Raw genomic sequence first — 24,584 nt, 5'->3', positions numbered from 1 at the left:
TTCTCTTAAACCAAGATTCCAAATATATCGTTTTGGACATTTACTTAATGCTCGATTTCCACCGTTCGATTCAAAGGTTCACGCACACGAAGTGACTTATCCGACTTGCTTACGTATTAAATTAAGTATATGCAACCAGCGTGCGCGCCGCATATATTCATGCCGACTTCCATTGCTATCGGAGTATCAATTTCGAATAGAGTCGATGCATCTGACCGGTTCCCTATCTCTTCCTCTCTTACCGCAGGGGCTTCCACGGCTAGTTTTCTCGGGGTCACGAGGGAGTAAATAAATTCAGCGAATAATTCCGTTGGGTAGAGAACTTCCCTGGTGACCGGTATGGGCGTGTTAGCATCGGGGCTATTCAAGCGAGTCTGCGGTAGCCTCGGGACATCACGAGCAGAAAAGCACGTTCTTTCCTTTGCCTCTCCTTCTCAGTTCACCTCCTCTTTCTCCTCCTGCTTCCCACCGTATCTTACCTTCCCGTCTTCCTTTTCGTTTTAGTCAGGTACGTTCTTCATACGTTTTCTCATCTCGGCTCTACAGAGACCTTTCTTGCGCGAATCGGACTTCGTGCAAGATTCTAAAGCGATATTTCCGCATCGATAAAACTTTGCCTTCTATTTTAACGTCGTGAAAATTTCACCGCAGCTCGATCGTGCCACGTTTCATTTCTATAAAGCGATTTGTCTCTAATCAGATTTCGACATTTAATCAGCAAAAGCTAATAAAAATAATTCAAGAATCGATGATGAAATAGCGCGTAAAATTTATTAAATGTGGGAAAAACGTTGCGCAAAATTATTAAATTATTACGCATTACTTCTTTCGTGAATATCTTTCTGATTCAGAAGATTCGTGCATCACCAACCGGATAAACTGCGCATTCTAATCCTTTGATTTACAATATTTAACTCGCGATCTTTGATCTTCGGATTGCATGATTTTGCGGCAATCGTATACGAATGTTCGTCATGCAGAACGGTGCACAGCCTTAACGCCATATTTATACGCGCGAGTCAGATTGTATCTTGGCGATCGCACTTCGTTACCGCGGACAAACCTACTTCGTGAATCTCGAATCTTCAAGTTCTGACATGTAACCGTTGATCCGCGCCTACGGACTATCGATGACCTCACAGATCGACGTACATACGATCTACATTGCAGAAGAAAAGATTATTTCAAAACCATATGAATGATCCGTTTGTCTGTTTAGGCGAACTGATTTACATTACAGATAGCGAAATCCACTCGCGACCTAAATTTTAAATTACTTTTTGATCGGTACTTCCAACTGGTAAGCTAACTAACCGAGTTAAGGTTAAGCGTAATTGGAGAAAGTACAGAGTGCGTTCCATACCTAGCTAGATTATTTAAGTATGCGTATGGATTTTAATATAATTTTAAATATATTATTTGAGTCCCTTCTTCAGTTCAATTTAATCAGAATATATCATGCAAATTGTATATAATATATAAAAAATTTGTTAATAATTAACCTCATTATTATACGCTTTTAAGACTAACGTTTAATTTATAAATTATTACGCTCTTTTTTTCGGCTGTAAATAACTCCCTGTAAATAATCGTCTAATTTTTTTTTTTCACTGTAAGGCTGTCAGATTTATTCTTCGCACATGTTCAAGCGGAAACGAGTCGTATATACATTCCTCGTCGTGCGCCCAAGTTTTTCTACGCGTGCTCATAAACGGGCAAGAACAAAATGGAGACTAATAGGATTATAATTCATCGGTGGAAGCTTAAAATAGTTGCCGCGGAAGTGAGACCCAGAAACATCGCGAGAGATAACGCCGCTGTTCGCCGACAAAAGCGCTTTTTTTTCTTCTTTTGCCCCCCCTAGCCCTTGTATTCCAGGCGGCATTATTCTTTTTTTTTTTTTAACAGGTCACGTACCTCCCTTATTGCGGCACGTCCGAAGGAACCGGTGCATAGGTGACTGCTCGATTATATACCGGTTTACCCGGCTCGCACCAGCCTCCGGAAAGGAGACAAGGAGAGCTTCGCTTTCCCGTATATTATCGCACCAACATCTCCCGCGATTATTATTCTTGCTCGCGGTGAAGGTCAATTTCTCCCACAGCGCTATATGACGATGAAATTTACGAAGATGAATATAATAACGTAATGAATCTCATAATATTATACGTAGGTATTATTCATATACATATGTATATGTTATATGTATGTATAAACTATCGCATAAGTCGTCCCGCTTTTTCTGAGAACTATATTTTACGAAAAAACAATTTCTTAATTTGCTCTCGAGAAGAAATTCTTAACGACTGCTACAGAATTTATTGCAGCGTATGATTCTGATAATGCAATTTTCTGCAACACGTGGTAAGGCCGTGTCACTTTGTGTTTCGAAGAAATAAGTCTGCCGGACTTGCGTGAAGACGTGTAACACGAGGAATGAAACAGGAGACAAGAACGACGGGAGGAAAGAGAAAACGGACGGACTCCGGGCATCATAATGCGATTACGACATTAGCGAAAGATTCGGGAACGATGGCCACCGGAGACGAAACCGGATATTTCGTAATGTTTTCTTCGAAAAAAGTAATTTTTGAATTCTCCTTGAGCCATTGGAGTCTCATGACTAAATACTAATTTATACGCTGTTTTTTTTCTTTTATTATAACCAAATATAATCATATTTCATGTCATTTATCACGTTTCTAAAAAAAAAAAAAAATCCGTAACAAAATATTAGAACACAAAGCTTATAAAAATAAACCGCGAGTCTCTTTATGAGTAAGAGTAATGCAATTTGTCAGGTTTTTAAAAGTTAACGCAAGGCACTTAATATTTTAATGAAAATATAATATTAAAAAAAAAAAATCTACCAATTTCGCTTTCTACACGGCGACAGGCGTCAATTCGACCCAGTCGGCGTGCAGCCGCAAGATGCTATCGACGACCAGGTACACCCTTTATACACGTTGTGGTGGCTCATTAAAAGTCCGCGAGAGCGGACTTGTGACAAGAAGACGGGGAGGGAAAGAGAATTGCTGCCGACTCGTTCGTTATCTGTCGTGTTTTGCTCGTGTCAGAACGAACTTACGGTGTGTCGTCGACGTGTGTCGTCCGGCATACGTATCGAACGGGCGTTAAGTTAATGGGACCTCGGCAGCAGCCGAAGGAACGATCGGCCTGAGATAGATATGACGCGCGAGGATCGATCTTCGAGGAGAACGAGTCCTTCTGGTTGTTCTGTTTTCGCGGTCGTACCGGTTCGAATGCTTTCGCAGCGTGTATCTAAGCCGCGAAATTGATATTTCGACGATGCTCAACAGCGATTCGAAGATACGTCTTGATAAACACGTTACCAGTTTTAATTTAGTTTTTTTTTAAATATTTTTTACTCGTTAAGACACTTTGTCAAATGACCCTGGCGAGATGTCTGCGAATAAAAAGAAATTACAATTTAAATCATCGTAACCTTTTATTTTCTTCGAGACTTTCACGCGTTGCACGATTATTAATAAACGAATACATAAATTAATAAAAGACAGCCTCGAAATTAATAAAATATATATTTTGTTTAATCGAAAATTAAATTCTTAGCAAAGTGACTGCCGAGCGAGTTGCTTCGGTTTCCTACGACTCACGATAACAAACCGGCCTATTCATCGCGGGATTACGGCTCGAAGAAAGCATAATTGAAGGTGCTAATTCCCGAGCCGCGGGTCCACAGTCACAATGGGTTGAATTACGTGAGGGAACGCTCGATAAGCGTGCGATAGAAAACGACGGTGCCGGCAGAGAATCCGGGAAAGGAGGAGGAGAGGACTCACGCTGACGTAACGTAACGTAACGCACCGGCATTGCGAATGCGCGCAAGGGAACAGGTGCGTTGAATAATAGGTAAACGCGGCAAGAAGCAATGAGCTTCCGGTGCATCCTCCACGACCATTGAAACGGAGATGCAATTAAGTGTCTTTGGGAGGCCTTTAAATCAATGCAACGCATCCTCCTCGCAATCCGCCTGCGCACGGAAACAGCTGCGAACGCGCACTCTTTTCTTCCTTTCCTTTTCTTAATCCTTTCCTTTCTCCTTCCCCTTTCTTCTCCTGCATTTGTACAAAGTCGCAATTGTTAATACCACCCTGTAATCCTCCCGCGACGCATTACGCAATTCTGCCATTATTAAGAAGTTTTAGCTCCATTCTTACCGCACGACGATTAACGATGAATGTGATCGTTTAACTTTAAATCTTATTACCGTAAAACGCACATTCATGATACCATATGACGTTGAAAATTAGTCACGCGCGTGATACATTATCGAGTTAATTAAATTAATTTGTTTTTTTTTCCGATCGTCTTTATATAGTTAAAGCACGCCGAGCCTAAAAGAATATCTATCGCGGTCTTAATGTTCGCTTTAAAAGTTTACTATCTTCACAAAAATGCAGAGAGTTAATTAATGATCTTGCCATTTTACAATGCGTCAAATCAAAGTGATATAGATATTTGTATATATTTTCAGAGTAATATATTCAACTTAAAACTGGACGCTACGATCATGAAAATCACGCTAGTGTGTTAAAGTATTTCGAAACACTTGCATCGCATATTAATTTTATCAAAATACAGATAAAAATATTCAACGAAGGGGAAACAATCGGCTCGTGAAAATCCCGCGTTTGTTAGTCTTCGGCCGAAAAGATACTCGAGGGAGAGGTCAAAATGTTAGGGCACGAGATTATCAACCACGAAATCTGCATAGGCAACAGTCGTGAACCATTAAAGTCGTCGACTTGAAGGCGATTTTACGGTGTCCATAAACCATTACGATCCCCATAGTAGCGTTAGTATTACGCAAGAATCGAAATCAAGATGTGGTGTGCTGGGACTAGCAGGTGCCCTTCGATAAGATAAATGTAGCCTCTGGTTTTTATGGTTTTTTTTCCCCAAAGTGAAGAGTAACTCGATTTTCGTTACAGCACGATAAATCTACTGTTCAGTCTCGCGGAAATGTTTGTGCAAAATTTTGATGCGATGTTACGTGAGATCTTATAGATATCCGTAGGCGCGAGATTTATAAAGTCATTACAGATTAATAAACCTATCTCAAAAATTCTCTACGTACAGCAGCATGTAAGGCTAAGTGCATCCCGCAGCGAAAACAATTGAAACTGTCTGCCTTTTTTTTTTCTGATCTGAGCGATTCGAAAGGTTTTACGATTACGACCGGCTGTAAATTCGTACCAATGACCGAACTGAAATAAATAAAATAACTGAGATCGAGCCACGCGCACGTTCAGCAACGACGATTCAGGTTGAATAGATAATCCCGATTTCTCGTACGGCGATCTTTGAAGGAAAGAGATCCATAAAACGTTCCGTTAATGGGAATACGTGCGACAGTTTGCAGGAAGATCGGCTCGACGGAACTACCGTGAATTATGGTGAACATGGCATAAACGTTCCGCGGAATCAGCGCAACGATTCTACGAAGGCCTGAAGAACGTCCGTTTAGACGTGACCACCTGCGGAGTGAACGATTGGTCGATAAGAAAATTGTAAAGAAAATACCTTTGCTTTCAATATAACTGTTTAGCAACGAAAAACGCAACCAAATAATAAAATAAAACGTATGTAATTAAATTTATTAGATTTAAATCTTTTTAAATATTTAAGAGCGCTGTACGGTTAATTGTTATAAAAAATAAAATTGCTTCAAAATCTCGTAACAAACAAAAATTCATTGTACGGTCCTAACGGAAATAATGACGGCGCCAAAGTAAATCGTCTGTCACCCTCGAGAGATCGGCAAAATTTAGGCTGCATAATTTAATAAAGAAGTCGGTGCTGTCCGTAAGATGATTTTCAACCACGAACCGAGTGCAGCCAACGTGAAAAATATTTCTCCGCAAGTTGGATCGAGGGGCGAGGAGGAACAGAAGAAGACGCGCGATAAAAACCAAGCGCGAAAAAGTTGCGGAGGAAATCAGAGAGTAGACAGCTAACCGCATGCAACGAGAAAGAAATATTCGCCGCAGAAATCCAATATCGTCGTTATCGCGATTCCTCGACGGGTTTAAAGAAGACGCGAGCAATGCAGTTACATTGAACGACGAAAGAGAGAAGTTTCTGAGCATGTTCTCACACGAGTTTAATAAAAAAAAGGAAATATGTTTTAATTGTTTTAACATATTTTTTTTTTAGTCCCCGAGACTAACTGTCGACAATTGATCCTCGAAGGTGAAGATGCGGATTTATGTTTCCAGGAAACAGCACTTGTACAGAGGAGAAGAGGCGATACGGTATTCGTAAAGCCGTCGCTGCAGGTGTCGGCACTTTTTGCGGACCCGCGAGAGAAACCGGTAGACGTCGGTTTTTTTGCCACTAAGCGAGATTATCGAAATAACGCGAAATCGATTGCGGCACGCTCGCAGGATACGGGCGCGTATGATTGCAAGTACAAGAACGACGAAGGGACCGAGAGCGAATATATCTGCACGCGAACGGCTATTTTAATTTTAATACTGTGCAAGAGTTTCTCTACGAGTTCCCGTGCGATCATATTTTCTCGAGGAGTAATCATCGTGTGCAACGCTTCTCCATCAGAATTTTATATGTATATTAAAATACAGAATTCTTGAAAATATTATATAAATTGTGTTAAATATTTTGAAATTTTATCTGAATGCAGTTTACATATTTTTTTCCATGCAGTCTGTTCTGATTCTTTTTTCTTGACTGAACAGGTTTATAGATTATAAATTATAAAATTAATTTAACTCAAATACAAATAAAAAGTTCATAATTATCGTTAAATAATGTCTGTTAGTGAAGGGTGTCACGAGCGAAAAATTTCGAGAATGTTTTAAACCCATATCTAATCCTACTGAAGTAATTTAATAGCATTGTAACCGCGAAATTAAATCGGAAATGGTCGTAACTCTGAAATCGACAATACTGCGAAAAATCTTTGATTACGTTTCGCACACTAAGAGCCATTAAGGTCGGGTGCAAAATATGCGTAAGAATTACCCGGTTATTCGGTACTTTTCACGGTAATAACGATTATTCCTGGCGCAATTTCCTGCAAGTGATAATAAAACGAGCACGATAAATTGGAGCAGTTAACAACGAACTTGAAGGAGTTCGTATTATAAGTCCAAATTATGCGTTTTATTACAATTGCAGTTAAAACTCAATGATAATCAAATACGTGATTTTTACTTACAGTTTTTATGCGAAGTTTTGCAAACCATGCGATAAAATTTTCGACCTTTTATAATGAAGCGATTGACACTTACCTAAAACAGAAAAAAAAACACATGTATATTAGTATGCGAAATAAAAAATGATTTAATTAAAATTAAAATTACTTAATCAAGTCTAATCTTGAATCCGTTCGGAAGAAAACTATTTCTGTACTTTTTATAAAGAAATGACATGGTAAAAGAGTCACTTATGTGGCCATGCGACGAGTCTCATGCATTATTTATTAACGTCTCATTGAACGCATTAGCAAATTGCAAAGAAACGTGTTCGATTTTAAGGCCATCGTTCAGCCTAAAAGTTCCATGAAATTCTCCTTGGGGCAATGTCCTTTTTTCGACTACAGCTGGCTTCTTACTTGCGCGAAAGAATTGCATTTAAACGACCCCGAGGGCAATGTATATGTGTACCTGAATGTCTGTACTTAAAATTTTGCACGCAATCATGAATCCCACATAAATGAATAAATATATAAAAAATAAACGAGTTTATATGATCTGTTAATTTATATGTACAATTAAAATAATTTTAATATTTATAAAAAATGGATACTGATATTTCATATAAATCTTTATATTTATAAATTAATATTATTGAACATGACTCTATAAGTAAAATTATTTCGGATTCCTAAACTATTTGAATATTTGTGAAATAAATTTTATGTACTAAAAATGAAGTAAATTATTGTCGCATATACGGTGGCGCACATCGGTGATCAGAATGCGCGACGAAAGACCGGGAGAAATCATTGCACCGGTATTTGCATTTTAAATACGACATGTCTCTGGGGAGTTCGAGGCGACAAATGGACCGCTCACGACAGTCCACCGAGCCTTCCCGATTTCTTCACTTTGCCAACCACGATTGCGTTTGCTCGTGGCTTCCTCACTGGTAACAATTAACCGTCTCTCGCTGATTCCCAACGTAGGATTTAACGACCGGTGGTTTTTAGCATCATCGCGGGTGGTGGCTTTTTAACGCATCATTAACAGCGCTCGAGAGGATTTGTTAAATATCTTTTTAACGCTGAGCCCAAAAATATTCGACGAGTGGCGTGGAAGGATGTAACATAATTTTATCTTACAATTTTGAGACTGTAAATTTTAAACTGTATACTCGAAAGAGAATATATATAAAAAATGTTTCAATTTTAAGACCGTAATTATTTTTCATTAATATAAATCCCGATATAGAGCTATATATTATTTAGAATAAAATTTAATATTTTATAGTTCCACTTACTTTAAGCGTTGTATTTAGATCAACCTTTTTCAATTTCGGTGGTCGTTGTTAATTATTAATATAAATGAGATTTATTTACGAGTTACGAGATACAACACGTGCGCATAAAATGTGACGAGGCTCTGAACAGACAGCAATAAGATTTGGACTTTTACAATTGCACCGACTAAGATTACGACCCTTTCTGTCTCTTCGTTCGACAATTAAGAAAGGCATTAATCACTTTAATTACTTGCCGACCAAACCATGAGCATGCGTATATGTCCAGCTTAACTGTAATGAATAATAAATACTACGATACCATCGATCATTCGACATATGTAACAACGGGCACCGTGCTCGTCTCCGATTGTAATTTGCTCGCCCATTAATCCTCCACTGGCAATAATAAAACTCAACGAAATTGCCGATCAAAAATTAAGATCTTTCACATTATACATTATCGAGACGTGTTAAATATAGAGATAACTTTAAGATTAAGTTTTTAGAAACACATCACGTGTTGTATATAGTACTTTAACTTAAAATAAAAATAATTTCTTAAATTAAAAAAAAGAAAAAAAAACAGCTTTGCAAAAATAATGCTTTCTCTTACTGAGGAAAAGAGATTCCGAGATGATCTCTAATTATAATCGAACTTGATCCGCTTCGGATTAAAGATCTATTGAGTGAAACGGAACACTGGATAATACGGAGAAAAAAAAACCACAACGGAAATAAAGTTAATTTTTTCTCTATATCAGCTGCAACTAGGTTCTATTATTGTTTTACGGTAACGAGTTGAGTAATGAAACACGATCCACGCCTAAGGTCTCCTTATAAGCGAATCGAAAACTCGGAGATGGCGAGATGAGGAAGGAAGATTTACAGCGTTACACGATTCCTTACACCCTTTCCTTGTTCCTCAGCTCTTCCTCCATTGTCTTTGCGCTTGCTCTCCTTGCGAATCTTACAACGAGAATCGTATCGATACACTTCCGATTTACTTCCAAACGAATTGAAATTGTTATACCGCGAAGTAAAAAATAAAAAACAATTTGTTGAAGAATTGAAACAATACAGATAGAAGAAAGTAGTCATAAAAAAAATCTTGCAGTTAGCAGATTTTTTTTTTAAACTCTCGTTAAAGATTATGTAAATAATATAAAATAAAGGAATTAAATTATGATGCAAGCAATGAATACACAACTTGGCGAAATATAATGGCGTTTGTGCAATGATTGCTAAGATCGTCGCTTAATCAGCAAAATATGAAAGCGCCAATTTGCACACGTCTTTAATGGAAAACGGTATAAGAAGGCGGGGCGGGAGAAGATAAAAGAAAAAAGGAGATGTAGAAGAGGACTTGAGCGATAATTAACTTCCACCAATAAAGTGGCGGTTCATTTCGGGATCCAAATTAATTTCCTTGCTGCGATAACGACAGTATCTCCGCCCAAGTTCCTCTTGATCGATCGGATTGATTCTTATCGACGCGGGATAGTATTAATAAGAAACGATCGTGAGACTGTTTCAACTAAAATTGATCTTAACGAAATCGGCAATTTATGCGAAAATGGGAAATTGTGGACTTGCAGCGCGCATTATAATTTCAAATTAAATTCATTATTTCTTATCATTTATACGTAGCGTATACGATAACGTGGATTTTCTATTCACAATTCCAACTAATTTAATACTTTAATATTTGAACGTGTATGCTAGTTTCAGATTCAAATATTCATTTTCTGTAACTTCACTAAATACCATGACCGAAGCAAATAAGCTGATCGAATAGAAGATATAAAAGAACGACGAAGTCTCTGCCAATACTGTCTTATCTCCATCTCTTCGGTAGCAGAACGAGCTTTCCGGGCGAGTGTGTGTAGGCGCGCACAGGTTTATATCGGCTTGTCTATCCGTCAAATGCCCTTTTCTATCAGGTTTCACTCGTCATCCCGCTATTATCAGCAGGGATCTAGGATTGTCTCCCGCCTCTTTCGCCGTCACACGCCCGTTCGCCGCGCCGGATAACGGTACATCGATATAGCGGCGGATCAGACGGGATCGATGCCGTCGATGGTACAGGGCCATATATCGTGTTCTCCGCGGAAGAAAATTATCGTTCCCGGATGGACGCAGAGATCCCGACCGGGGCCGCGATTTCTGCTCGATCCGTCGATCCGTGGAATATCAATGACTCTGACCTCTACGGACGACAGTAAATTGGATGCTGTACTCTCGAGTCGCTGTTGTTCAACTGTGCATCGTTACAGCGTGTGACGTATCAAATGATGTCCATCCCACATCCCGTGCTTTTTATGAAAATCAAAACGTTGACGATACTTAATGTTACGCGATTCACAAACGAGAATCTTGAAACGTAAAATGCGTCAAGCTGGTTTCGTTAAAAAGATTTTAATATTTTTCTAGAGTAAGAAGTCGAGAATTTATGGTAGCGTTTATCGAATCTCGGCACCTGGCCGTGCAACGCGAGTGGCGGAAGACCGCACAACAAAGTGCAGTCCTCGGATATGCAGAATTCTGTCTGTTCCGCTACTTTATAACTTCTTTCTCCCCGTGTCTTCGCGGTTTTCTCTTCTCCTTTTTTCGTTGTTTTGCAACGCACGCTAGAGTGCCGCGATGGGCGTAGAGCTTGGCGACAGTTTGAGATAAATAACATCGCGGGACAGGACAATGTCTCCAGTGTCGTCGTACCTTCGCCTTCGTATCCTACGAATCCAGCTTGAGCGCATTGCCTGCGGTATACGCGTTAAACTTAGCGCCGTGACTACACAACGAGCGAGAAACCGGCGTTACATCACGTCCAGTCGCGTCAACGATAATATACGGAAATTGGAAAAGACGGGAAAAATATTCTAAGCAATTTCGGTGGAAATTTAAGCAACTAATTCACGGCAATTGCGATATAAAGATCCAAGACAAAACCTTTTCGTCGAGCTCTCGCGACCTATTCAAAAACATCCCAGGTTGAAACTTCCTCTTTGTCGAGGACATCGTGTCGAAAGCCCTCTCAATTCGTTCCGGATTCGTTGCTAGTTCTGGTTTACGATCGCGACTCTCCTCCACGAGGCGGGAAGAGAGGTCGCGCCGGCGCGACCCTACGCTAAAAGCGAGCGCGCAAAGGAAACCATCCTCCATGTGGAGTGGTAACATCGACGGGGGCCTAGGGACTGCATTTAAAGCCGCATTTGTATGCGACCCCGTGCACTTTCTTGCACACGCACGCACGCATGTCGATCCCGTTGTACCCTTAAATTGGCTATTTCCACGACAGGAGGGAGCGAGGAGGGGACAAACGCGAACGAAAGAGCCGGCACAGTCACCGGCGAAGGGAATTCGTCCCATAGAAATCAGGCTGCCCTTTGTCAGCGTCAGAACGGACGTAATTCCATTGGCCGCGGTTCGTCGACTCGCGAAGACCAATTTCCTCGTCACAATGATGAGTCGGTTTCGAATGGAGCCGACGAAAAGCGCGCTTCGTCGAAAAGTTCGGATTCCAACACGCGCGCGAATAGCCTGCGAGATGTGTTCGGAACAGGTGTTCATCGCTAATACAATGGCGCGCTCGGAATAGGAATCATTTTTTGTTAATTTAAATAAGAATACTTGAAAAATTCACGAGATACAAAATATCACACGACGTCGAGTGGAACAAAGACTCGGCGAGGTCCGGTACGGACATGTCGGATGTAATAAAGAAATAATTGCATATAAAACAGTCCGGGTCCGACGAAACTCATATTTCTAGCTGAAATTAAAATGTTTGCGTATACTTGCGGAGGAGTAATTTTATACTTGCGTCACTTGAATGCTATTTGTCTTGCTTATAAGGTCAGTATTCATTTCGAGGGTTTTTTTTCCGCCGTCGAAGAACTCCTGCCGGTAGTGCACTGTCGAGCGGCGGGGGAGGAGGGGAGAAAAGCACGGGAAGAAGTAACGAGCGGACGAACATGCAGAAGAGACACGTTACCCAGAAGGCGCGGTGTGTCCGTCTCGTTCATGGCGATCATATATCACGAGTGCTCCAAGGCAAAACACAAGGCATCGTTGGACCACGTGTACGTACGCAGGCACGCGGGCACGCACGTACGCGCACATCTATACGAGATCCTATGACGTCGCCGAGGTCCCTGATGACGATTTCAAGAGTGACTGATGCCCAGACGAAGAAGACGCGCTACAGGATAGAGGACGGCGTCTTGCTGAGAGACAATCCGGCTTGTTAGCAACAAAACGGCACGAGATGCTCTTACTTCGCGATCTTTTCTCCTTCTCGTCACTTCTGAGCTTTATAACTGTTTGTTTTTTCAATCTTATTTTATACATTTCTGATTTAAAATTAATAAAAAAAAATTAAAATAAAATTTTTTGAAGCTCTATTTTGATCTCCTAGCGACAATAGCATATATTTTATAACATTTTAATATTAAAATTAAAAAGTATCATTATCAATTACGATAATAACGGTGATTAAGTCCAAGAAAGATTTTTCTTTCTTTTTTTCCTCTCGCATTCGTGATATATATAACCGAGAATTAGATCTTTCTTTCCCGGATTTACTGAAAAGGACCAATTATCTCAGCCACTTTAGACACGTCGCTTTTCTTGAACTTCTACCTTTGGTTTTGACAAAACTGAACAAAGAGAAAATAAGAGACAGAGGCGGATAAAGAGAATCGTGAAAGAAGGTGAGGAGCTAAAGAAAGGACTTGCGAGCGCAGATCAAGCGGATAAAGTCCGCCGGAAGACTTAGCGGGCGTGTTGGGTAAGTTCAGATAGAATCTTGGCGGGCCTTCTTGACGTTTTTACATACTGCACCGTATTTATGTAACCATTCCCGCAAATACGCCAACAATCCCGTACGGTAAAGTCACGAAACCTTTTGTTGTCTCACATTAAAAATTAAAGCTCGCCAAGTACGTAAAACATTAACGGGCCAACGAGTGACGACTGATTCTAAACGTATATAGCATAACATCAAATATAAATCAAATATTATTCGGCAGGACGATGTCCCGAGATCGCGGCTGGCATTGTTTCTCAATTGCTGCGCGATAAAAAATTACATCGACGTTTCGCGACGGCGGAATGACGAAGTGGCCGAAGGAGCCGAACACGCGCGCGGATCGACGCGGAAGAAAAAGGAAATCGCGATACCCGTGAAAAGGGCATTCGAAAGGGCCTGGACAATAAATGCGCGTGTCTCCTTCGCTCGGGAGGGTGCCGTCACTCTTGACAGTCGGTGCATCCACCTATGCTTCGACAACTTGCCGTCTTTCTTGCGGATCGGAAAGAAACAAAAGCACACGCCGGCTCAGGACTACATTCACTCAATTAATCCGCCTAAACTTTGTTAAATAAGTCTCGCTTAGAACGAGAGTTTTGAACGGATAATCGCACAAAGCGCTCGAGCGCAAAAATATATTCGTAAGTCGTAAAAAAAAGAAAAAAAGAAATAAGATGAAAATACAACGTGAAATAAGGATTGGAAGATAACAGAACGTAGCCATTGTGCTTCCCGCGACAATACGAGACTGTTGGACCGTACTAAGAGCAATCTACATCTTCGGTAATGTATCATACGAATCTCCGCGCGTGTCCAATGGTAAAACTCCGTCGAGATGCACGGCGTAAATATGTGCATGTACGCGCATCTATATGTGTACGTTGAGTGTATCAAGCTGCGAATATTGAGATATCTCCCTCCGTTGGTCCGGGGGTAACAAATCTTCCGCGATACGCGTCGTAAAAGGAATGCCACGGGAACGAGAGACGGTCTAAAGGAAAAGAAAAACTCGCCGATTGCGCGTGACAGTAAAATATGCCTTACATATTCGGCCCCGCGGAGCTTTTTCCACCTTTTTCCAATGATATCTATCGACCACCGATCGCCTACCGATCGCTAATATACAGAGCAAGATTTAAGAAATACAGTTAGAGCAAAGATAAATTTAATTATCTCCCGACAAAAGCATTAGCGAAAAGCGAATATTTTTAACGAATATCTTCGGAAATCCCGAGGAAAACGTACTACGAGGAAGAAGTCTGTTACTCGTCTCGCAAATTCCCGTTTCGTGTGAACACCTGGAAATGTACGAGCGCGTGATGGCGCGGTGGATAACATTGTTTCCTGCAGTGTGTTAGAGTGTTTGCGCGGCGATTTGTAATGCCTTCCTGTGCGACGCCAGCTTTATGTCATCTTCATTCGCGCAAACTACGGTCGGGCAACTAGAACATTATAGAGAAAATAAACCCGAGTTTCGAGAGAATCGTGCAAGATCATCCTACAAATTTTAATAACTTACGATAAAAATTTACCTAAAAAAAAAAAAATGTTGATTTATTTTTATATCCACTACGATTTTCATATTAAAAATTTTCGGAATTAATTCGTTTTATTTTGTTACGATCGTTAAACTGATTAAACTACGCCGAAGTCGGAGCCAGGAGGTACGGGCTTAAATAATATTTAAAGTTATTCAAATTTTTCCTCGTTCAAATCTCAAGCAATCAATTGCAATTCAGAGAACCTCGTCATTGCATACTGATAGTCGACACAAGCGATCGTGTGCGCAATTTAACGGCTGTCGGTTTCAAAGGACCAACTCTCATTATATTCCCGCGTTGTTTAATACGCGAGTTGATGCAATCCGCGGTATATCGCTCGCCGTGCTACCGATTTATTAATCCGCATTTTTCAGGACGGCAGCGGTACGAAGCGCGCGCATCATGTGAGCATTCATCAGCCAAGAAGAGAATCGGTACTATCAGATCGCCCGGTAGAAAACGCAATAGCGTCGTAATTGCTCTCGTACGTCAATGACACTGGGAGATCTCATGCCACTCCTCTTCTTCATTATATACGCGGATGATCATAAACTTCGTGCGAGCACAATACAGCGAACACCTCCCGTGATATTCGCGTTATAACGCATATGTATATGCCCGGTAAAAATTTTAATCGCAACATAAAAAGATTATAAATAACTTAATCAAGCTTAAATTAAAATAATTAAAACAAAGTGCAAACAAATATCAATTTAAAAGAATGAAGAACAGTGAAGAGTGGTTTATTAGAATTAAAAAAGTAGATAAACGACGAATATGACATGTCGATTATATTTGTATTAAAATAAAAATTTAATTTAGATTTTACTACTCGTTCCGGTTCAAAAGAATAACGTTATTTCGTGACGGTCGTGGTCCAGATCTAATTTCTCCTCCAAACGGAGGAGGAAGGCTTCTCTCATTACGCGCCGCGCAAACGGAGACGCGGAGGAACCGCGCCAACGACAATTACAAAGGCTGGATGATATAATACGCGCAAAACACCAATGCTGCGGGTCCGTCGTGCAAAATTCTGAATGCCTAAGTATCGTCTTTCCTCGAACCTCTTAGCGCTACTTAGTGGATCCTTTTACGGGACAGCGGATCCCGGCAAGAAAGGAAGGCACGACGTACAGCTCGACGAAGGATCGAAGCAAGAAGAGGCGAAAAAGACGAGAAGAAGCCCAGGGAGGAACGAAGAGAAGGAAGCGAGGGAGGGAAGGCGGAGGTGGAGTACCAAAATGGCGGAGGAAGAGGGACAAGATAAGCCTTTGTGCCCGCACGGAGGCTCACGGGGGCCTGGGGCTACGGATCCCGTCGTCTCGGTCTCATATTTCGCGAATCCCGCTATCATATTTTACTGCTTTCGCCCCCTCCCCCTTCCACTCCACGTTCGTTCCAGTCTACCTTGCCGAAGTCTATTCGAAGGACCAGAAAGAGTCCCTAATTTTTTGTTATCTCACGTTTTCGGATCCGCGATTTCTTCCGCTCTTTTAAGAACGCAGCTCTTCGTTGAAAACTTTTATTCGTCCGTTTGTGACCCGTCTGATATAATAATTCCCAAAAATGCAATGCAGATTCTTACATTGCGCATACAAAATAATAACTATAAAAGTGAGCTATATTATTAAAAAGACACCTAACAATTCCAACTTTTCGCTCGATAAAAATCATACGCGAATCAGTAAATAACGACCCCTGACCATCATTTAGCCCGCAATTATTTACGTCTCGCTTAATCACCTTTATCGATTTCCGTGAAAAAAAAAAAAGAAAAGTTTGCGCTTGCGATGATAAATAAATGCAGGCTTAAAACTACAAGCGCGGGAGATATCCTCCGGCATTCGCGCGATTCCACGATCTCGGCGGTGACGCGCGGTGTGTCGATTATATCGATTATCGGATCGTGCGGATCTCTCGCGGCTTTAGCTCTTCGATCGAGCCTTTAAGCGGCCCGATCCCTTAACGGACCGAGGGATAGATTGCGCCGTTCCGCCGGCGTCAAACAATTAAGGCTGACTTACGCGCACCGACGTTAAAAGAGTAAACGAGTTGCCGGTCGCTGGCCTCCCGCCACGGCTCTTGCGTGTATCAGATAATGCAAGCCGCGGCGCACTGTCATCTCGGAAGAATTTACAGACGACATAGTGCGGGCCTCGAGGCTCGGGGTCCTCTAACCTACGTAGCGCGACGACTGGCCGCCTATCGCGCGCGGCGGATCGCTTCTTCGCGCGTCTCGCATCTCGCATCTCTCGCGATTTCCTCGCGAAAATGCAACTCGGTCGTTGTTGGCCGCGAAAACGCCGACACTTGGAAACAAAGGCCGGTAATGCAGCCTCGGACATAAACCTTTTATTGGATTAAAAATAAAATTTTTCTTACGTCGTGAAAAATTGTATGTAAAAACGCGAACATTAACCGATTCTTTTCTCACTTTCCTGCAGTGAATTCTGCTCGTTACCGTCATCCGTCGCTAAGATTTATTACCGTGTATAATTTTGATTTATTATTTTCGTTATCGAGACCCGACGTGGTCATTACCATAAAAAGATATAAACTTTCCAACGGAAGAAGCCACTTGTATAAAAAAATTTCGTGTGAAAAACATAAGAACTCACCGTCCGTTCCGTGTGACGAAACCGCGAAAATAAATGAATCATGTTTGAGGGGACCCGGCACTTCTGAAGGTAATTACAACTTTCACGACAGACTGTATGAAACGATCAAAAAGCATACAGAACGATGAAAATATGCGTAAAACGTAGCGACCGATATACATATAGAAGTTATTGGTGCGGAGCACAATTCAAAAAGAAATTGCCGTCGAGAAAGTGGCCGAGGTGCGTTTTCAATCGTGACACGTTCACGGTCACGCGAGGAAGTAAAGGGGAATTACGCGGTGTTCCTTTTAGGACGTGCCAAGAGATGTGTCTCTCTCTCGCGAGAAAGAGAAAAGTACGGGATGCGACATCAAAGGGATACGTAATCATTCGCAAGCACCGTGAGATGAATTATAGGGAGAAGTGTACTTACCTGGCATGCAGACACACCGAAAGGTCCCAGGATCATCCAGGCAGGAACCGTCGTTCTGACACGGATGCGATTCGCACTCGTTTACGTTCGTCTCACATCGTGGACCCGTGAATCCTTGAGTACAGTTACACGCGAAGGATCCGGGCGTGTTGACGCAGATACCGTCGTGTTCGCAAGGAGAGCCTGCAAGAAAAAGAGAAAAAAAAAAAATCGTTACTTAACGTCGAAATATTTAAAGAATTTAATTAAAATATTAACAGGTAACTTAAAATTATTTCCATAAATAATTATAAAGGCAGAGCTATTTTCTCATAATAAATAATTATTGAGCTATGCAAAACAAAAAGCAAGGATCGTTGGACAAGTATTTAACGCGAGGCAAGAATCTTCTTACGCAGTTATCGAGGCGCCGAGTAATGTAACGCTTAATCGAAGCAGATCTCTGTGACACATTCCGATCTTCTACTCCGATATGGCGGATAATTGACGCCGCGAAATTCCAAAGGAAGTTCCGCCGTTGTATTTCTGCGGGGTTCTTCAGTGAAAGTTCGGCCGGTTTCGGTATTGGGACATTACATTCGCGATACCATTTCGAGTGAAACTTTTTCCCGATCTTTTGCGGCGAGGCTTGACAAAAGGAAAGGCAAAGTACCAAAACGGCATTTCGTGCCGATTCTTACTAATGATTTAAAACCGTGGCAAAGCGCACGGCTCGCATGATAATTAATAATAGCTGAATACGGCTTTAAAGAGTCGACTCGATACAGCGCATTTCTACCGCTGGGCCAGCTACGAGCGAACGTAAGCCGCGGATAGTGCTCCTTAATTGGCAAACTCGCCGGCACTTTTTAGATGCCGCCATTAGAGCGGGAGAAGGGAAAGGAGAATACTTCCTATACTCGGCTAACTCGACCATAAGAAGGAGTATGCTGGTAGAACATTCTTGAAGCACTGACGACGACAATTCGTTTAAAGGGGATCGGCATTTTGCCCGCAGAGCACCTCTTTTCTCGGAGATACGTGGCCCTCTCTTCTCTACTTGTAACGAGATAATTGCTATAGATGCAATTATCTATTCGGTGTTTTACTAAATGAGAAGTTTATTAAAAATGTTCTCTTTTTCCTTTCTTTTTTTTTTTTAAATATTTTATTATCGTATCATTACAATATTATCGCGTCATTACAATTTAAAGTAAGACGCACGATTAGCTGCAAATATCGTGACTCAGGCTGGTTTTTCTCATTGGTATAGTTGTAGGTACGTACGAGTCTGTAAAGAGGCGTTTGCTTTTACTTCGGTCGCATACCGCACTCGTGTATTTCACCAACGGTTTTTCCAACCCGACGGTGTAATTGCCGTCGCGTAACGGACGTAAGGGCGATGAAAGAAAGACAGAACCGAGGGAAATGGCATGACGTAAAGAAACGTACGCTTACTCGCGGACAGTAAAAAAACGCATTGCTACACCGTGTTTCGCGATCGGGTGACGCGACGGGTAGAAGAGATGACGAATCAGTCTCTATAAGAATGCCTTGTACTTGCAAGCCACAGAATTTGCTCTAATAAGTCAGCCGGCGTATCGAGACGTTAGAGAGAAGCGGCGAGATTTAACCGGGTTATTAATATTTGCGTTACGTCGTCAAGTACACGAAACTAAATCCTTTCCATATTAATACAACGCTAAAAGAACTTTTACGTCGCCTTTTGGAAGATTATACGATCTCTTAAAGTCCCCGGTACGTTTTTCGGTTTTGCGCAACTTATTCGCTTCCCAGATTTCTCTGAGGTAACAACGCGGAGCGTAATTGGTCCGGTTGCATATGCCGTGAAGCCGCAGTTTGCAAGTGGCGTTGCACCGCCACCGAGTAAGATTCTTCGCGTTCGGTTGCATCAAGCTCATCCGAGGAGACTTCTTGCTCCCTTGCCGGGAGCGCACAGCTCCCTTCGTTTAAGGAACTTAATCTACCAGAAAATATGCAATCTAGATAATAACAGAGCCCCAGCTCGGGCGCGAGATCATTATGGTTGTTATTAAACTTAAAATAACAATTTAGCGTTTAATTAGATTCGTTCATAGGGGCCCCCGCGCCGCGAGGACGCCCCTCCGGGGAAACTGCGCTTCTGTGGACGTACAAGACCGACCCGGGGGCCCAACTCCAGCCTCCGCGCTCCTCCTTTCGATGCGACTTCCGGCAAAATCTCATTATATCCGCGCTGTCGTCGCGCGTCAACCATGTCGCCGAATCGCTACTCTCGTGATTTGCGCTTTTTGCGCGGCTAACTCTGCTCTGCTCCGGTAACGTCGAGGCCATTTTAATTTTCGGTACTTCGTATTTTTTAATGACATGCCGCATAACGTGATTATTAAGTAGAGCGTAAGCGATAGACTACATTAAGATGGTAAAAAAAAAACAAAAAGGTTAAAAGTTTATGTACATACAGTTATAATTAAGAATACATGAGTTGCCCGTAATTATGGATTCTTCATGAAAATTTAATCGAAAGTGTCTTCTGAAACCTTACAAATACCTTTCGAAATATAAAAGAGAAAGTGTGTAGAATAAAAAGATTCCCGAGAAGACAATTAAGATACCTTACCGACCAGAATTTAAAGTTTTAATGTAGCAATTATCTTTGTTAAGAAAATCGGAGCCAGGACCTTCAATACGATTCATGTGTATCACTGGGCGGAGCAGTATTAACGAAACTTCGATGTAACAATGAGTCTTTGTTGAGCTAACTGGTATTAACGCACGGTTACAGTTCCTGAACAGGAGCCGCTTAATGTCGATGCAAAAAAGCAAGTGCGAGTTAATGAAAATAAAGAGCAACCGTGGAGGAAGGTTTTGTTACCATATTTACATTTCCACCCAGTCATTATGCATCTATTATCCCATCCATGTTATAATAAAAAAAAGGCAATTGATTTTCCAGTCGCGCATTTTTCACAAGCGAAAAGATGTGATACGTAACAGTTAACTAAAATGTTACACAATATAAAAAGAAATGCCAAAAATATTATGACTATATGTGTTTAAACCGGATTCTTCGTTCTGTTGTCGAGTGGAATTTTAAAAAATTCTGATATTCCGACGCAGACGGTGTAATTCAACACCGAACGAGACGGCCGGACCGTCTCATTTGCAATTATCTGTAAGACCACGTCTGCGATTTTCGGAAATTTCGCGTAAATATTTATTAACTGGTGAAAAAAGGGGGAAGAACAGGTGGCGGTAAAGATCACATTACAAATACGAGTTGTGAATAAAGAAATATGCTGGCCGATATAAAAGAAGAAAAGACGAGGGGATTTCTCTGACTGATTGCATTATTTTCGAGCACTATCTCGTTTCGGAAGCAAATACAGGAGCAGCGTTAAAAAAAAAAATTTTTTTTTATCTCTTAAGATCCCATCACGGCTTAAAAATGGAGTTTAGGATATTATTCTGAGAATAAGGGCGACCGTGAGGATCGAAAAGAGTAAGCGACAAGTGAACGTATCCACTGGCTTGAAAATAAGAATTATATAGAGCGCGGTCGCGGGAAGACAGCACAGCCACTGGGTGGAACGATCATCGAAATATTAACCTTGACGCCAAGCAGCCGATAATTACGCCCTGTGGCCATTAATAAACTAATCCTTGAAAATTTCTTACCGGCTATTCGAAGGAAAGAGGCCCCTGTCGTTTTATCAGCGCTCAGAATCTTCGAGTGCCCAGGGCAATCGTCAAAGAGACGGATGAGACAGGGTAGGGAAGAGGTGGAGAAGAGACAGGCCGATCAGAGTTTAATGACTTGTGGTATCAAACGGTCGGCAAGAGAAAAAAGGGGGATAAATGAGATGAGGTGGGCCCGAAGTCCGGGCTAATCACCGGCGATATTAATGCGCGGCGTATGAAAGAATGCGGCGAAAACCACATTTGAAGTTTAGTAAATTGCTGACGCTCCCCTTACCCCCTTCTGATCTCGAATGGGTGAAAAACGCAGGATGGCACGTCAAGCCTTAATTGAATCATCTGTTTTCGAATATATACGTATATCGAATCTATCTGCGATCATTATTAAACAGTCAATTCATACTTTGATGGACAACTGTATTATATTTTAGTTTCAGATTACAAGCCGAAATCAGTAATATATTATAAAAAAGTATTGCAACATATGAATATATGTCACATAGCAGGCAATTTTTTTTTAATTTATTCTGAGTATTTTTAGAGTTATGCGTTTCTGGAGAATCGAAGGCAAATTTATAATAATACGATGACACTTTTAATCGCAAAATTGGCGGGTGAAAGAACCGGACGTTATATGGCCGAGGGGTAGTTCGCCATTCGTCATAATGCCTGGCACAGAAGTGACAGGGAGTCATGCACGCGGCCGTGCAGTGATTTATCGATAATTTCTCGAATCGAGTTCTTCGCATAGAAGTGAATAATCGTACGCCCCCAAAGCTAAAGGCGGCCGGAGGCCTTCGCCAGAGAGGACGGCGGGAGAGAAGTGATCCTCCTCGGGGAAAGGGGAGCTGTCTTTGAGTAATGTCTTCCTAATTACGATGCCCCGTGCAAAACGTGGAACGCGACGCCGTCCACCGCCAGACGGATGAAGGGAACGCGGATTGTAGAAAAACGCTGATTCTCTAATTCATCGCCCGGTTCGTGGACGTACAAAAAATGCCTAACGGTCGAAACGAAGCACCTGGTATATTTCAAGCGTAGTCAGGCCAATGAACGAACACTATCAGCTACGAGAATAATTCACGGCGGATGATTAATAACATTGCTACACGCGATACGCATTTTTAACACCTATTTTCATAAATTACACATGTCGTATAAATATATTTAAATCTTAAAAAAAAAAAAAAAAAAAATTTTAACCACACGATTCAAACAAATTATATACATATATATACATTATACAATTAAAAAAGCACGCGTGTAGAAGATTAAGCACGTCGGATGATCAACTAAAACGTAAATTAGCGTTTTAGACGAATTGTAAATTTATTTTAGATTACGTTGTTTCTACGTTGTAATTATCACGAGATGACGTTTATCACGAGGCGTTCCGAGGCGCAATCAACGCAAGACGAACCGAGTCAATTGTTGACGCTCACCACCGAAATCCAATTAATTCCATGACGGTTGATTAACGAACAGCTACTAATGTAAGAAGAAAATTCACGGCGTGCAATGCGAGCATTCGTTGCGAGCTAGCAGGGCGAGTGTGTCGAGAAAAGAAGCGCGCAGACACAAAAGACGTGCTTTCGATTATTAATGAAGTGTCTTTGTCCGTAGCGAAACGTATTAACCGCTGTGTTCCGCTACGGGCGGTGCCGCGTATTTATTATATATGGTGTGCCGGCAACGAAGGTGGATTTCTATTTGAAGTTTGTTTTCAGATACTCCATCATGTTCTCCGCCTGCATTTAAAACGAGTTCGCATCCCCGTCATCACCCCATTTAGAATCCCGACAATTCGCGATAGTCCGTAATTAGTTTAATCGTTATCTTAATTATTCGTGCGGTACAGTAAGTCTTCCGTCGTGCCTTTCGCATTCTTATTGGCGATATTTTGCCGCTGAATCGATAAAAAAAGAAAATCTCTGACTTAGGTAAACTGACAGAATATCGATTTGCGACGTAGATGGAACCGAATCTTCACAGATAGCCTCGATAAGGCTGGAGCACGTGTGTACACATCAAGGAAATTGGCGAGGTGTGTGGCCCCATGCCGCGCTCGAGCCTTGGCCAGACTATTAATTAACCCGCGACTACTGCCTGTCCACTGGTTAATTACAAACCCATTACCTACATGCATTGCATACATTGTCGAACGGCTGTTGCTCTATGGTTTCTTACAATGTGCTCATCCCGATCCTACCCCGATGATGGATTTATTTACACCGTAATATCCGAAGATTTATATATGTATACATTTTCTGATTAATGAAATAAAAAGTTACGAGTTATTATATTATCGAAATATTACAATGACATAAAACTTACTTGTACGTTAAAGTTTTCAAATATTACAAATGCTTCTATCATATTTGTAAGAAGAAACTATCTGGATTCATCGCGATAACGATAGTAACGTACGTATATGTATAATTATAAAATCACGTATGCACTCGACAAATATAAAGTTTATTTAAGATGGCAGTTGCAAAAGAGCCTCGATAAATTTCTACACGACTATTAATTATCTCCGCGGAATTATTAATAATCGTTGTCATCTTGGCAGTGGGACTCCCTCGCGATACATCACGCGGGACCTAGCAATCATAGGTCGCATATCACAGTTCTACGGTGCTAAGGAAAGAGATACGACTCCGAGTGACAAGTTTGCCCGGAGCTAAAGATCGAGAAAGGGAGAGAAAATTGGGTACATCGCGGTATGTTATTAAGAATCACTGCTCCCCTGCGGATGTTCACGCGGGACGTTACACGTGTTACCGAATCGATACATCACTTCGGGCAATATTGAAATGATGAATTGGCTTTTTTATATCCGGGATTAAAAATTAGCAAGTTCAGAAATTCTAGCTTGTATTCTGTTTTAAAATTTTTTTTCATAATTTGGCAAATTTCGAAGTTTTTAAAAATATGATTATTATTTTGTAATAATTGTTCGTAGTCATATTTTTCGTTTCTTCCTGTCATTAATCGTGTAAATTTTGATGATTTCATGTAATTGCTTTAAAATTGAC

The 24,584-nt window shown here is 41.3% G+C and overlaps 1 protein-coding gene across 2 annotated transcripts in view; it reads right to left on the bottom strand.

Moving 5' to 3' along the window:
• The window catches only part of N (neurogenic locus Notch protein), a 184,042-nt gene that overhangs the window by 37,203 nt on the left and 122,255 nt on the right, over positions 1–24,584 (bottom strand). For both annotated transcript variants that reach the window (XM_070664782.1, XM_070664783.1), the window contains one exon: positions 17,869–18,051. In XM_070664782.1, the coding sequence (XP_070520883.1) occupies positions 17,869–18,051 (183 nt within the window). The remainder of the gene's footprint in view (positions 1–17,868; positions 18,052–24,584) is intronic.

Source organism: Cardiocondyla obscurior, linkage group LG12 (genome assembly GCF_019399895.1).
Source record: "Cardiocondyla obscurior isolate alpha-2009 linkage group LG12, Cobs3.1, whole genome shotgun sequence".
Classification (NCBI taxonomy): Eukaryota; Metazoa; Arthropoda; class Insecta; order Hymenoptera; family Formicidae; genus Cardiocondyla; species Cardiocondyla obscurior.
The sequence above is the reverse complement of the archived record's forward strand: the minus strand, read 5'-3'. Positions and strand labels throughout refer to the sequence as shown.